Raw genomic sequence first — 16,452 nt, 5'->3', positions numbered from 1 at the left:
TCCCTGGTCACTTTGTTGTAAACATGTCCCTGCCAAAGAGTTTATACTGGATGGTGTATATGAAATTGACTGACATTTAGTTTGAGTATTTATTGGTAGGAACAAAAAGTAATGTGCGTTTCATGTAAAGTAGACACAGTGGGTCTGAGGTGGTCAGTGGAACAACTTTCTGGAGGTTTTCTGACAAAAAGATAAATGAGGTGGCTCAGAGTGAGGGGCCTCTAAACTGCTGATGACCTCAAAAAAGCTTTCATTCTCAGTGTTTTGCCTTTTTCACATCAAACCAAATGAGAAAACAAAAAAATTAAACTCACGCTTGGCACATTTGACCAGAGAACCTGAATTATGAGGTTAAATATGTAAAAATATAAATAATGCAAGTTAAACATTAATTCTTGAATGCAGGATGTAAGTTAAGAGGTTTCCTTGTCATCCTTTTCGTCCCCCTGCGTGTTAACCGTTCCCCGTGATTCATAGACATCCTCTGGAGTTTGACCAAACACGGCCCCGGTCCTCTTGAGGAGGTACACTCCAGCATGTAAACCTCCAACGTTGACCCAAACAGTGAGCACCTTCTTCCACAGCCCTCCCATCCTCGAGATAGCCTGGAAAGAACATAACTCTTGTAAGAGTAAACCAACAAATGAGACACTTGTTTTGTGTTAAACATGATTACTGCTAAGACAAATACAGCTGCTTAAGGTCTCCTTCCATGAGAGTAAGTGAGGGGAGTTTATGTTACATAACTTAAACTATGGAGGGTTATTCTGAGATTAGTCAGGATGGATTAAGTCTGCACGCAAGCAGAATGACCACGTTAAGTTGTTTAATTTTGACGAAGAGCATACTTACCAAATACAAGGGTCTTTTTCCATTTCACAATAAAATGCATGTCATTCTTTTTTATTAATCATTGCTTTGGTTTAAACATAGCGGGAAGGCCCAAAGATTAACTAAAGCAAAGTGTCTGAGAAAATTAAACTTTTGTGACTCATGCTTATATTTCGAGATCCAGTCTTTTTCAAATCAGGAACTATTACCATGTTTCCTTGATCATAAGCCAATATCAGTGGCACTCTTGTGACAAAGTGGAGAGACTTAAGAAAAAACAACTTGGAGCTTAAAAAGACATGAAAAGACCGAGACTATGTGCTTCACTGCCAAGAAAAATGACTTAGCAATAAATCTGAACTCTTGTTCTAATAAATGCTTAAACTATCAATGTACACCAGGAAACATGAACAGTGTGTTTGGTTGCAGTTCACTGTCTTCTGTAATACACAGAACGGTTATTTAGTTTGGACAGAATACTCTGGTAGACAAGAGGCAGACTGACCTAGAGTACAGCATTACTTGGACTTTTAAATATCATTTTTGAGGCTTTTTGCCTCTTTTGTGATAGAACAGTTGAAGAGAGACAGGAAACACAGGAAGGTAGTAGGGGGAGACACATATCAAAACAACACTGAGACTGGGTATCGATCCCACGACTACCCACTGAGCCAAATCCGCGCCCCACTTAGACTTTTAACACCATGTATCACTCCCTTTAAGTCTGGTTCTGAATTCTGTATGTTAACACTACATTGGACAGTTTGTCCTGATTAATCTAGCCGATACATCTGAATAGAGAAAACACATGCTTGTTAAAGCTAAATAAATCAAAACATGCAAAAATATAAATATACATAAAAACAAACAAGCCGCTGGATAACCATAATATTGTCACACATATGACATTTTCACTGTATCTGACCAATCTATAAAAGGCATCTTTAATTCAGTGTTTGTTACCCTGCTGTCTCTTGTGTCTGATTCTCTAAATAATTTCTTCCTACTGCTCAATGCTCAAACAGCACAGTAAGTGTTGGTAAAGCATGACAAAGCATTTTGATTAGGTGACAACTAAGGCCTACACCCTAGACCAAGAGCCAGCATAAATAAGGATAAGAGCGAATGATGAAATCACTCACACTGCTGACATCAAACAGCCAGTAAAATCATCAGCTCCTCGTCACCCTCCAGGTTATCCACCGTCAAAGACCATCTCCACGGCAAGCATGTTTTACGGGAATTTGACACCTACTAAGAGTTTGGCAAAAGGTACAACTTCCTAAGCCTACACTGAAACTATCTCAGCTGCTGCACCATCTTAAATGTTACAGCATACAAACTGCTGTAAGCTATAACTTAAATATAATCTAGGCTATATTTGAACTTATCCATAACCAGAGTATACAGAAAAACTGACATTGGATTTAATAAGTTTTGGACCTTTTAAAAGATGCTTTACATACAATTTAAGAACTATGACATCTTAAGTTTTTAATCGGCTACATTAATGACAGAGTTGTGTGCATGTTTTGTGCTGACAGTAAGACAAAAATGTGAGGAAAAAAGGAAATGCCAATGGTAGTTTTTATTGCAGTCTGGAAACTGAGCTTCCTTGGAGCATTTTGAGATTAGTCTATGAGAAAAAAAAATCAGATACCATAAGGAAGCTGAAGGGAAGGTCTTATTTTTTAATTATAAGGCCTAAAAGTAGCTATCCTAAAATCTGAAATCCCTATTTACAAGCACTGCCTTTAAAAATAAATAAATTAATAAAAGCCTACAATTAGCCTACAATAAAAGCCTACAATTGCCAATTTCAGGATTATTACAATCATCATTTCTGATTTTAAAGAACTGACATGTCAGTGATCATTTTACTATTTCAGCTGATCAGACATATCTCACAATTATAGAGTTGTATTCATTTCAATAATCTAGCTCCAAAAGTCTAGGAAGAATTCAGGTCAGATCTGGCAGAGTTAAAAACAACTCCAGTTTGATACAAAAAAAATGAAAGCAGAAAAACTAGCCTACAACCTCTGAAGATGAATATGCTATAATAATAGCATAATAAAATTTAAAAATTACAAATTTAAGACCTTACAGTTTTGCATTTAAAATTTATTAATACTTTTTAAAAGCCTTCATTTTGGCTGAATTGATTTATCAACTATCAATCTACAATATGGTGCCATTAGCATGGTAGCTTGCAAGCTAACCTCAACTTTAGCTTTGCTAGCTAATGTGTTACTGGCAACAGCAGCACATTTTAATCAACCAATAAGTTCATTTTCTTTGAAAAAAATAAAATACAAGTTAAAGTAATTTAATAATGGGTGAAAACAGATGTCAAACCGCAACCACCTCCTTTAAGTGCAAAACAGCAGTGCACAATTTGGGGCAACGCTACCCTGTCGCTGTGTGCTGTAAACAATTAACATACCAAGCACCTGTGCAAACAAGATGCAGTAATCAGAAACTTGAATATTACATTTTTATTACCTATACAGGGATATAAATAGCCAGGTTTTTCTGTGTGCATGTAAATACCATATTTCAAATATGACCAAAACTGGGATAAGAGTCGTAAATGTTATACAAGTCCATAAAAATGCACTCCCTATGATTCAGGCAGTCTTTCTGATGTGTTCACTGTATAATTTCTTATCCAGTTTTCGAGTGGAAGTGAGAATTATTGTGCAGTCATCATGCACTATTTGATACAATCTCAACACACCTCTAGCTCAAATTCGCTGAGGTGTGAAAAAGGTACTGTCATTAATTATGAAAGGGTGGAGATCAAAACTAAAGCAGTTGTCGTTGGGTGGAATAAGGAACATCCCGTTTACTGCGTATTGTCCTTTGATGAGCACAGAACTACTCCACGCCTATAGCGAAGTATCTGAAGACTTGTACGTAGGAGCTGCATCATCAACACCTGTAACAGTTGATTATACTTACATCATACACAGTGCTGCCTGCACGTTTGCATGCCAGTGTTGAATATTCTTTTTTGTCAATAATGAATATTATCATCATTACCTTGGCATTTCTAAAAATGCTACATTGAATAAAACATTCACTATCAACAGTTTCTCAGGAAATTCCTGCAAAATTTCAGTTGTACTCCTGTTGACACAAAATGTCACTTAACAGACAGGCTAACAGAGACAACAAGATTCCAGAATGTTAAGAAATACATAACTTTTTTTTCTTTTATTACTGGCATGACACAAAAATTAGAGCTCCCAAATGCCTAAAACATCTGCGTGGTTTGATTGTGTTGGACAGAGTCCAAAATGTTTCACAGTACTTATCAAATCATTTTTACTGAGAATTAAGAGTACTGAAGAAGGCAGGTGTGAGTTTCTTAACAGGTGTGAGCTTGTATTAGATTGACATAAAGCTTTGTATTAAGTTAATAGCGCAAAACTTTATTCTAAGAAAGGTGCCATCAGGCCTCTGGCTCTGTGCCTTGTTTGAATGGTCTAATGTTACCACAGCTTATTTTCCGGGAAATTTCTTTTGAAATCTTGGGTGACATTTTACAGTCCGCGTGGGCATCTGGTTACAGTTACCTTAGAAAAACACTTCTTGTCCTGTGTCAACAGCACAGCCTTCCCTGAGCCTGGTCTGCACACCCGTGCCATTTCTCTCAAACAGGCGGGGTAGAGGTCCCAGTTCTTCTTCCTAGAGCCCATTCTTTATGAAAAAAGGGGAGATTTTACCTTGTGTCTGAATGAAAAAGCTTAAAGATAAGTGCTATATAATTATTTGAAATGCTTTTTAACATGTTCAGTGTTCCCAATAAACCAAGTCCCATCAATACGATATTCTACCTCTTCCCAAAGGGCATGTCAGTGATGATTATGTCAACAGAGCTGGTCCTCATGGGTAAGTTGCACAGATCCCAACGCACCGTGTCAATAGGTAATCCAGGGACACTGTGAAATTATCCAACGATTACTTTAAGTTCATTTCAAATTACAGTGACCATAAACTTCACCAGCCATTTCTCTTAAATCTCAGCCTCTCACCTGCTTTTGTCTGCCCTCCGCTTTTGAATGTGAGAAATATTATTGACTGTGCGGTTCACTGCCATGTCGTTGTTGTCGCCGGCAATGTAGAATGAACTGCCGAACTCGATGGCCCCCTGAAGAAGAAAAAGCCCCAAGAATTAGTAATCTGTCCTTGGTTTCCCTCTGTGATGTCAAGACCACCACGGATTAACTTTACTTCCCCAAAGCACTCAGCAAATCATACTGATGATGTCCAGAAGGCCACAGGCTGAGTCTCTTCAGAAATAGTTTGCTTTTATATAAACACAGACAGTCAGAGGAAGAGGCCAGATTAGAGGAAATGTTTGATCAAAGATGAGTTCTACTGAAAATAAAAGAGATAAAAAAGTGAACATGTACTTTAAAAAACCTCTCCAGTAAAAGAGTACAGATTTCTTTTTACTCTTTAGTCATTTAACATTTGAAGTCTTCAGTCTGCAATTGTGCTCATGAGGTTATCATCTATGCAGTGTTCTGCGCTTACTGTGTAGTTTTTCAGAGGTGGAAAGAATACAAGACTATTTTACTCATGTAAAAGAACAGTTACTGTGGTTAAAATTGACTTAAGTAGAAATTACATTACTGGTCTATAAATCCACTCCAGTAAAAGTAAAGGAAAAAGTATTTCATTTAAAGTTTACTCACAGTACAGAGTAGCTGCTTTTGACACGCAGGAGTGTTATGCAATAAAGGAGTCCAACCAGGTTGATAAGATTAAGTCCAACCTTCATTATAAATTCAAATGTAACCGTTGTTTTTGGATGTCAAATTGAATCATTCTCTCTCTATGTGCTACTGACTGTCATCTAATCCAGTTTAAACTACTGGACAGTTTCATGTTAACAGAAAACTTGAAGCTCTTTGTTTTGATTTCTTTTTTGTTACTGTTTTACTCAGTAATGGATGCTTTTTTATAAAATGAAGTAAGATAGAATACTTCCCCTCCGAATTAGACTTAGGAAGGTGTAAAATTATGCATTTTAACCTTTAAACTCCATCACAGTAATCTGAGAAAATATAATTAGTTACTTTCCATCCCTGGGTTTTTCAGTGAGGTAAATGATAGTGTAATCATAGTAAAATAAAGAAATCCTAAAGTAATCCAGGAGATTACCTTTGCCTTATGTTTTGTCCCTGTTAGGAATACTTTTCATGTGAATAATGCTATAACAGTTAAGTTTTGTCTCACCTCCAAAGGTATGGCTCCAGTCCCACACATTGGATCAAGGATTATATCTGATGCCTGAGGTTTGCACAGTCTGTCAACAGACAAAAAAGGATGAATTTAACATCAGTGCACCATGACATTTTATTTAAAAAAGACTGCCTGCACCAACTCTTCAGAGCCTGATCATATTAACCTTAAGGAATGATGGACTTTATCCAAATTACAGATGTCTACTGTCAAGTTGAGCCACATTAGAGCTAATATTTCTAATATTTCTCATAACTGTGTTTTTATTGACATTTGGCAATAATAACAGTATAGCACCTTTAAAAACAGGGGTTTACAAAGTGCTTTGACAATAATCAAAATCACAAATAAGACAGAGCATTATAACACAACACAAGGATGACATCACAACAGGAGAGAGAAACACCAACAACAGAGGAACACATGAAACATGCAGCCAGCACTGTAACCCCAACATCATCATAACCCAGGGGATACATAATAATAAACAGAAAGACACAATAAAAACCCAGAAACATAAAAACATCCAGAACTAGAAAAGCACTCGAAGAGCGCAGACCTCCGCAATTAGCCCTATCTCCCAATAGTACAGAATCCTTTAAAAAATTCCTGAAACCAGACGGTGATCCAGATCACTCCCAAAATCTAATCAGTTCTTCCTTATGCCATTTCTGACATTTCCTGAAAATTTCATCAAAATCCGTCCATAACTTTTTGAGTTATGTTGTTAACAAACGAACAAACTAACAAACCCTCCCCATTACATAACCTCCTTGGCGGAGGCAATGAAAATAAAAACCCAGAATAACCTAGACAAACCCAGGCAACACAGGAACCCTACAACATAAAAAGACCTAAAGACCAGAGAAGAGCATAACAGATATGATGAAGGGATGGAATAGAAGTCAAAAGAGAACAGAAAAAACAGGAAAAAAAACAGGTTGTGTTTATTAGATCTGAATAAAACAATTAAAAGGAAGAAACGGTGAGGTAATAAGAGTAACAAAAATAATTATAAAAATCAGAAACAAACATAAAATCAAAAAGAGGTAAAACAATAAAAAAAGTGGAGGGAGGGGTTAAAAGTTAAAAGTCAATTAATAGAAGAAGAGATAAAGGGGCAATAAGAATCAAATCAAGGCGTAAAATACAAAATGGGCAGAGCAGACGTTAATGCTTTAGGTTAAAAGTAGAAAGAAAATTAAAAACAGAAAATCTGAAAAAGAGAAAACTGACCAAACATCATGACAAACTTTGCCTCATTCACTTTTATATCCAACATACATGTCTGGCACAGGTTTCACAAAGGTACTTATATAAGACATAAAAAAATAAAAGCAAAAAAGAACCAAAAAATATGAACAGATGGGGAGCAATCTTGTTCACACAGCAGTAACCTATCTCAGAAACTAAAATCAGGCCGACAGGAAGTTAGGTAGTTCATCCTAAAATGAAGTGATGAATTTCTGATCTTATTCTCATTTAATTCATACCCTTTAATATATACTTGATTACATTTTTTACAGTTTTAGTTTTAGTTCAGTTCTAATAACTAAATGTATTCTAAAAAGAGTAAAAGTGATCATTAACAACATCTACAATCACCCCCTCTTTCACCTGCGGAAACAGCTCTGCCTGGCTACAACAAATTTCCCTTATGAAACAAGAAAACAAACTTTTTAGATTTACATCACTTCAAACTTCACCTATCATCCCCTAACATCTTTATTTATGGCTGATACTATAAACAATCTCAGGATGTGAAATACTTGATATGTCTCCAGCTCTTGTTTTTGTGCTATTATTAGCTTTGTGTCACACTGTTTTGACTTGTGTCACACGCCTCTCATTGTATTCATTTTGGTAAGATCCAGCGTATGTACCTGATGAGAAATGTGAAATGTGATGTTAGGTTTACTTTGGATTAAACGTGAATGAACCTCTGAACAAATAGAGATCTTCTTTAGGAAACTAACCACATTGTGACCTGATTATTAAACTGTCTTGCTTGTCAAAACAGATTAAATGAGATGAGGTGTGGAACTTGGGGTGGAACAGACTTAACTTCAGTACAGTTTGTCTAAATGGACAATTAAACTAATTCAGGTTAACTGTCTCTGTTGTACACACCATAAACCATTGTTTTCCTTTTATGATACATCAATTTACAGCAGTCTTTGCTGTCAACCGTCCCTATTTCAACCTTACTGCTGCATCTACTAGGGAAGTTGACCTAAATGTATTAAATGCCTGAACTAGAGTCAACAAACATAATTAATCTGATCAAGAACAACTTACACCAGTCTTTGGGCAAGACCTGTCGACAGCAGGGAAATTGCACATGATTTCAAACATCTCTTTACAGAAACACAACAGGAAACTGACCCAGAAAAATTTCTGATATCACCTCTGTTGATAAATCATTTCAGACAAAAATGTTTAATTAAGATGTCCACATCAAGACCTGCTTTTAATTCTTAAGACAGTGTAAACGTACGTCCTTAGCTTAATGGAAAATGTTACTTAGAGGAGTGTTTCATTTCCATGGTGTTACTCCTTAAAATAAACACTGATCCATCAGTCAAACATTTATCTTCTCAGAGATCATTTTTTCTTGGCAACTGTGAAAACACTTGGCAGCATGTGCTTGGATATGCCAAAATTCAGTCATGCTGGAACATCATCCCACAGTCTGTTTAGTCACATGTTATTGCAGATGGATAAAATGTGACAGCCCTGATAACTTGTTTTGGGAATATTTTTTTTTGTTTAGGATCACTGTGTCTTTTATTCCCTGTGTCTAGACCCATTCTGTTAAAGGTTAATGAAAGTTGTAATATGAATATTTACATCTGACCACTGTCACTAAAGTGACTCAGAGGACAGAAGCACTGAGAGCCAATTACCACCCCACTAAAGATAAAAAGTTTCAAGTTGACCCTGACTGGTTGTTTAAATCAGACCTGATCAATATTTTCTTAAGAAAACTATATACAAAAGAGTTCTTTTCTAGGTATAGACAAGGCACACATTTATTCAAAGGGACATAAATATAATACTGACAATGACATAGATTGAGTTAATGATCCATCTATCCATTATTGAAACCCCTTATTCCATTTGGGGTCATGGGGAGACTGGTGCAAATCCCTGCTGTCATTGGGCAAGAGGTGGGGTACAACCTGGGCTGGTCACCAGTTAATCACAAGGCTGACATACAGACACAGACAAGTACTCTCATCAACACACCTACACACAATTTAGAGACACCATTTATCCTAACATGCATGTCTTTGGTCTGGGGAGAAAGCCAAAGTATCAAAAGAGAATGCAAGGGGAGAACATGCAGACTCGACAGAAAAACCCTGCGTGGCAGGATTTCAAACTAGGAAAAAAGACTCCATGTGAAAGCCAAGCAGATTTTTATGTGTTTTGCACTGAGGGGAGGCTTCTGTCTAGCCACTCTGTCATAAGCTCAGACCGGTGATGGGCTGCAGTGATAACCCATCTCCATACAGGATCTCTGGAGCTCAGTCAGAGTGACCATCACGTTATTGGCTGTTTCTCTTACAAAGGCCCTTCTCCTCTGATTGTTCAGTTTGGCCAGGTGACCAGCTCTTGGAAGAGTCCTAGCAGTGCTAACCTTCTTCCATTGAGAATTATGGAGGCCACTGTGCTCTTGGGAACCTTCATACCAACATAATAACTGCAGCCTTCCTCAGATCTGTGCCTTGCAACAATCCTGTCTCTGAGCTCTGCAGGCAGTTCCTTTGATCTCATGGTTTGGTTTTTGCTCTGATATGGATTGTCAGATGTGAGGCCTTCTATAGAGAGGCACATGCCTTTCCAAATCATGTCCAATCAGTTCAATTAACTGCAGGTGGACTCCTATGAAGGTGTAGAATCATCTCAGAAAAGATCAAGAGAAATGGGAGGAATCTGAGCTAAATTTACAGTTTTTGCAAGGGCCCTGAATACTTATGTCAATGTAATACTGTAGTTCTTTTTTTTAATAAATCTGCAAACAAGTCAAAAATTCTGTTTTCACTTTGTCATGAGTCTGAGTGTAGATTAATGAAAAAAAATTTTGACTGTAGCATCAGGCGGCAAAATAACGAAACTGAAAAGGGGGTCTATATCCTTTCTGAATGCACTCTTTACACACAGATGAGGACCAAATTATTAGCCCCCTATAAAATTTTCAGTTTTTCTCAAGTATTTCCCAAGTGCTGTTAAAAGAGTGAAGAGTTTTTAATACAAACATCCTAGTTTTATTTTTGATTCTTACATTATTTTATTTGCACACAGAAACAAAGTTATTTCATTAAAACCAAAAACTACCAGGGTCAAAATTATCAGCCACCTTTAGAACTGACCTTTTAGTCGGGCCATAGCAAAAACCACTGTTGATCAATGATGTGCCTAAACTTTGCAATGCTCAAAGCTTGTAAAATCAAGTTAAAACCAGGGGTTGTTTCCCAGTTTACACACAGTATAAAAGCCTCAGAAAGAGGTTAGACTGTCACTTGAGAAGGCACCATGCCAAAACCAAAAGAAATCAGTTTAGACTTGAGAAAAAAAATTGTTGATGCTCACAAAGCTGGAGAAGGATATACAAAGTTAGCACTGTGTTTCCAAGTTTCAAACACTGGAGTGAGATGTATAATAAAGAAATTCAATGAGAGCCGTACAGTACAGAACAGAACAAGTCTGACAGAGGTAGAAGGAGAACAACTTCACAGACCCTCAAAAGAAAACAAATGAGAGATGTGTCTAAAGAGCCCAGAACAACTCCCCAGACACTAGTGAATGACTTAGCCAAGTCAGGAAGTGTAGTCTCAAAGAAGACCATCATTAGAGCCCTGCACAGGAGTGGACTGCAATGTTGCAGACCAAGAAAAACTCAACTTCTGCAGAAGAAACACCTTCAAGCCAGACTGAAGTATGCTAAGGACAACCTGGAAAAAGATTATGAATAATAAAAACATGTCCTGTAGTCAAATGAAACTAAACCAGAGCTCTTGGTCGTAGAGACGGTGGTGATGTTTGGAGAAAGGAGGGAGAGGCGTGTCACCCAAAGAACACTGTCCCCACAGTAAAACATGGTGGTGGGAGGATTATTCTGTAGGGATGCTTCAGTGCATCTGAAACTGGAAACCTTGTCAAGGTGGAAGGAACCATGAAGAAAGAAGGATATGTGGAGATTTTGAAAGAAAACCTGAGGCAGTCAGCAAAAAGACTGAGTCTGGGCTGTTGCTTTTTCTTTGAGAATGACAACGGCCCAAAACATACATCACCCTTGGTGAAGAACTACCTTTAAAAGACCAATGTGAGCATTATTGAGTGGCCTGCACAAAGCCCCGACTTAAATCCCATTGAAAATCTATTGGGTGAACTGAAGATGAAAGTCCATGCCAGAAGACCATCAAATCTGGAGGAGCTGGAGAGATTTGAGTCGAAAATGATAATAAGTGACTGTAGGCTGTTAGCCAGCAAAAAAGAGACGCTGTTGACTATTAGTGCCAGGGGGGCTAATAATTTTGACCCTGGTAGCATTTGTTTTTAGTGGAATATTTTCATTTCTGTGTGCAATCTCTTCTTAAATATTTTGCTGTTTTTCTTTTGAACTGTATTTGTCATAAGTTACATTTTTAGGCAGAAAAATTTCTGAAGAGATTCTTGCCAAATTTTCTAAACTGCATAAATGTTGCATTGTAACACGGGTGCGCAAACTTTTTAGAGCCACCGTCTCTTCACCTCTCTCAGTGTGGCCGGATTGTTAAAGCACTTTGTAAACATCTCTTTTTAAAGTTGCTTTATAAATTAAGTTCCTGTTGTTATCATCATCATTTTTAGGCCTTCTTTTTTCATGTGTCTTTTTTGAGTAGAAGACAGCAAACATTTTAAATTCAAGTCTGCTTGAGAGAGTGTGTTGTAGCAACTGCTGTGTTTTTGTTGAATGCTTTTCCCCATTCTTCTGTGTAATTGGTAGCTTTCCAAGGTGAACATGCCTTTCATTACATGAGTCATATGAGGATCAAACGTTGAAACATGTTCATGACCAAAACTTTTTCATAATAACATAAATCTGTTAAGAAAACTTGTTTTAGTGGCATAAATATTGACATTCTTTGTCTGAACCATCAATACACCTGTCAATTTTGTAACTACTTATTTTTATGTAGTATAATCAATGTGGTCATCACCTGGAGCTTAAATAAACAGAGCTGTTGTCTGAACTGTCAATACTACTGCCAAAAATGTATTCTTTTATGTAATTGTTGGCTAGAATATCATTACTGTTATACTTATCTTGCCCTGTTACTTAACCAATTACCAATACCTCTATACCTCTGGGTACTCTTTTTTAGGTATAGTTCTTCTGAGGTCACCTTTATACATTTACCATCTTAAAATCTAGTTTTTGATTCTCCTTCTCTTTACACTTTTGAACTGTAATGTTGAAGCAAGAGTTTCAAAAAAATAAAGTTCTATTTTATCTTTCACTTGAAGCATTTTCATGATCTTAAAAGCATCCTCATAAAAACTGTGGCACATTCAAACACTGAGTGGCATTACTGATACAGATTTTATTTTACTGTGTAAGTGTCTGCAGCTATAGATTTGAACTTATAATACTCATTCTATGTTTATTTAAAGGTGCAAACATGACCTGAAAATCTTACTCCTTGAGCTGTGCAGGGGAGACTGAAAAAAATTGTTTACCAGTGTGTGTTGTCAATGGGTGTTTTTGTACCTGCTGAAAACAGAGTGATCGAGTTACCTGAGCATGCCATAGCACAGGGTAGAGCGCAGTGTAGTGGGTCCAAAGTGACTGATGTTCCTCCTGTGAAGACTCTCTTCTGTGAGGGCGATGCCAATCACAACCTCTTCATTGTGAATGTTTAGTAACACCTACAGCACAGGAACACAGAGAGAGTGATTACAAATTAACAACGGTTATCATAAGGTTTGTCATAACACCCCATTATTATACCTTCAATAATGCTGGTAAAAATCCAATCATATCAGAAAAACAAAAACAGAAGTCCTAGAAATCAAATGGGAACTTTTTGGTTTTAAGTTACAAAAATTGCAAGTAAACTCCTACACAGCATTATTGCACAGCCTTCTAATACTTAAAATATTGCATTCGTATTTGTGCAATTTAGACAAGATGCAGGAGCTTTCGCTTTCCCCCTCCTGTTAACCCCATCTATTGAAACAGATTTTTTTTATGACAGCTTCTGCACTTTTCAATACTGTTCATAGCTGTCAATCACATGACTGATGTATCGGCCTAGAAGGCACAAAGAGCTTAGGAGACTGGTCACAACTTAACAATTTGTGGAGCTTCAGCACAGGCTTTTAAATCTTTCCTCTTCAAATCATAATATTATGTTAACATAACCTCACAAGTTCAGAAAAACAGATATTTAGATAAACAAGGAGTTTTGAGCACATTTGACTTTTATACTTGAGACACTATTTCAATCACTTAAAGCGCAAAGTCCTTCCTAAAACCATAATTTAGTGAGGTTTACGTATATTTAGCGTAGAATTTGTCTCCTATACTGGACAATAAAGTCAACAAAAGTACAGACAGATTTATGTACTTTTGATGCCACTGAGTAAGTAATGCTGCTTTGATTTTCAGCCGATTCAGATTCAAATCTGAGTCGCACAACTCAATTGGAAGTCCGACCATGGCCGAACCAGCTGACAGGTCAGAGGGATTTCCCGCATGTTTGATGTTTTTGTCATATGGCAGCACACAGAGTGAGAGCAGAAATGAGCAGTACCCCCACATTTGGGGCAGTTTTTCCTTTGTAAACTGTCAGTTAGCATAAAAAAAGAAAATACAGAAACAGGATATAGCCATACCTGTGAACCTCCAGCTTACATGGCGTATTTATTGTAATCTAACTGCTAGTTCTGCCAGCAGTTTTGTCACTATTTATAGCTTTTTGAGACATGAAAATGAAACAATAGATCTGACTCCATGCCTCCATGTTTAGACTTTTCATAGGAAAATTGTATGACATTTGTAAGTCCAACCCGACTTCACTAGCAAAGTTTGAGCACTCAGGCTGAGTGTTGGTTGGCCATCGGGACCGTTACAGAGTCATCTTGAAATTGCCCTGATTTAGCTGTCATTTCAGTCACTGTTCTGGAGCAGTAATGGTTATTAAGGCAGTCATTTTTTGCTCAATTTGACACAACACTTTCTGACAAGATCAGAAGAAGTCTGCTCTTTTGTTTCTTAAATGAATGAGAAGTATGGATTTCATGTTTACATTTGAGACTGGAGCCTCTCTGCCGTGGACAGCAGAAGGAAGTGTTTCTTGCCTACTAGGCGGGCAATTCAAAAGATGTATGACATTACATGAAAGCTATGCATTTTGACAAAAATAACCGAGATTGTGTAATTTATAAGCACAATGCCATTGAAACGTATCAAAAAAGTACCAAACATTTCATTAACATTAGTTACTGTACACCCGTTTTTATCTTCACAACTGAAGGAAAGTTCACCCCTGTCCAATGGGATTTGTAATAGCTGTTTTGGCAAGACTGAAAAAATATCCTAATTCAGCTTCTCTGGTATAGACTTGCTGGGTTGTGTTGTTACATAAAACAGTCAAGATTTATCGCTATTTTTTTTGACTGTTGCTTAAACAAAAAAGAAAAAAAGCAAGAACCTCACCTCAGGCTGTGAAGACCTGCGATGCTACTTCAACACATTTTGGAAAATGTTGCTCAACTAAGTTTTATCGTTCCTTTTGTTTCTCCTTAAACTAATAATAAGCATAGATTTCTAAACAGACCAGAGTTGTTTTTGGCTTGTGTAATGGTATTCACTTTGCGTCAGTCCAGTCGAAACAAGAATTCCTACCTCTATGTCAAACTTTGTCATGTCTGCTTTCCACTGGAAGAATTCTTGCACAGCCCCACCAAAGTCTCTGGCTGCCTCATTAGAGGAGAAGCTGTGTTTGTCTCCAGCCCTGTTGCACGTCACACGAAACTTAATGACTTTTGCCTCAGGTGCAGCCTCCTCAGACTCCTGAGTGCCACTCTCCACATCAGGTGTGCCCTCCATCTTCATCTGGCTTTCAGCTGCCAGTTCTTGCTGCTCAGTGTCAGGCACAGGCACATCAGTGGCACTACTGGGCTTTAATTTGGAGCCATTTCCTCCTTTCCTGTAGCCTTTCTTTTTTTTGAAGGTGCGATTAAGTCTCCAAACCTCCAATGCATTAGACCAGGGAAGTTTAGAGGCAAGTTGCTGCAACTCCATCAGAGTCTCCTCCTGCATGAAACACAGTATTTATCACCTTTTAGACAAAAGTAACACTAGGTCTAACAGATTAAGCTGGCTGTAGGTTACCTTTGATTCTTTGAACTGGTAATGATCATATTCCTGAACCACAACAAACAGGTTGTCCACAGACCTCAGAAGATGGACCTAAGGAAGAGAATTCAGCAAAAAAATACAGCTTCTTTAGTCCTCTTCCTCAAAAGTCAAACTTTAGAAGTCGTCATTACAACTATTACCAAACATATAATGCAATTTGAAATCTAGAGGAAATGAAGCAAGCACTGAATCAAACCCAATACCTGGAAAAGCTTGTCAGTGGTTATGGGAAAGTATATACGACCACGATCTTTGCTGATACGTGCATCAACCCCTATTTTCTCATTGACCTCCTCAGCAGCAGTGTGCTCAAACCCCGTGGGCACGGTTGCTCCAATAGTGATGGTGAAGACGCTCCCAGGTGTGGCTTCATTCTCAGAGGAGGAAAAACAGGAGGGTCCTTCTGTGTCAGGGGCCTGCTCTGCAGTCCCTTCAGCCTGCGAGGACATGCTGAATGTCTGTGTGCTAGACAGAGATGCAACTGGAGATGCGTCACAGTTTGAAGAGGCTATATTGCTAACAGGAGAGAGAAAAGGAAATATGTCAACAAATGCTGCATATTTTACTATAAACATAAAAGGGGGTAACATGCAAGGGAGCATTTAAAAAACCTGTTTGGTGTCATAATGTTGTCAAAAGTAATCTCTGAATGTGCTACTTTTTATTTAACGACAACTAATTAAAAGGTAACGTTATCTAGACATGTTACCATTTGATATAGCTGGCTAACGTTAGCATACAGAAGGTTAAAAAAGTTGTGACGAATTAAATACAAGATCCCATAAACTTGGACACAACTCTTACATTAGACCGCTGTCATGTCCTAATGTATGTTTATGTGAAGAGACCACCAGTACAAGTTTAAACAGTCAGGAAACGATATGTGCAAAATGAATTAAACTCGCTAACAGGAGTAGAACCAACCTGTCAAACACGAGGCGACATTTTGCTGT

At 37.6% G+C, this 16,452-nt stretch overlaps 1 protein-coding gene across 2 annotated transcripts; it reads right to left on the bottom strand.

Moving 5' to 3' along the window:
• Positions 1–75: 75 nt before the first annotated feature.
• thumpd3 (THUMP domain containing 3) lies at positions 76–16,452 on the bottom strand. 2 transcript variants are annotated; one of them, XM_041783253.1, is made up of 10 exons: positions 16,424–16,452; positions 15,703–16,015; positions 15,473–15,550; positions 14,984–15,394; positions 12,872–13,002; positions 6,082–6,151; positions 4,872–4,987; positions 4,674–4,778; positions 4,413–4,536; positions 76–605 (listed from the first exon to the last, which is right to left on the bottom strand). In XM_041783253.1, exons 2-10 carry the CDS (start codon positions 15,946–15,948, stop codon positions 414–416), a joined length of 1,473 nt encoding a protein of 490 aa, XP_041639187.1. In that variant the 5' UTR covers positions 15,949–16,015; positions 16,424–16,452; the 3' UTR covers positions 76–413. The 2 variants fall into 2 exon arrangements, with proteins under 2 accessions (XP_041639187.1, XP_041639186.1); XM_041783252.1 differs by lacking the exon at positions 16,424–16,452 and adding an exon at positions 16,304–16,400.

The sequence above is a fragment of the Cheilinus undulatus genome, linkage group 3 (assembly GCF_018320785.1).
Source record: "Cheilinus undulatus linkage group 3, ASM1832078v1, whole genome shotgun sequence".
Classification (NCBI taxonomy): domain Eukaryota; kingdom Metazoa; phylum Chordata; class Actinopteri; order Labriformes; family Labridae; genus Cheilinus; species Cheilinus undulatus.
The sequence above is the reverse complement of the archived record's forward strand: the minus strand, read 5'-3'. Positions and strand labels throughout refer to the sequence as shown.

Bases quoted from the DNA above. Each gene is read 5' to 3' on its own strand.
- thumpd3 (XM_041783253.1), bottom strand. From the start codon at position 15,948: ATGTCCTCGCAGGCTGAAGGGACTGCAGAGCAGGCCCCTGACACAGAA. The intron at 6,152-12,871 runs GTAACTCGATCA...GTCTGTTGACAG, and splicing joins CTGTGCTATGGCATGCTCAG to ACTGTGCAAACCTCAGGCAT. The intron at 4,988-6,081 runs GTGAGACAAAAC...TTTCTTCTTCAG, and splicing joins CTGGAGCCATACCTTTGGAG to GGGGCCATCGAGTTCGGCAG.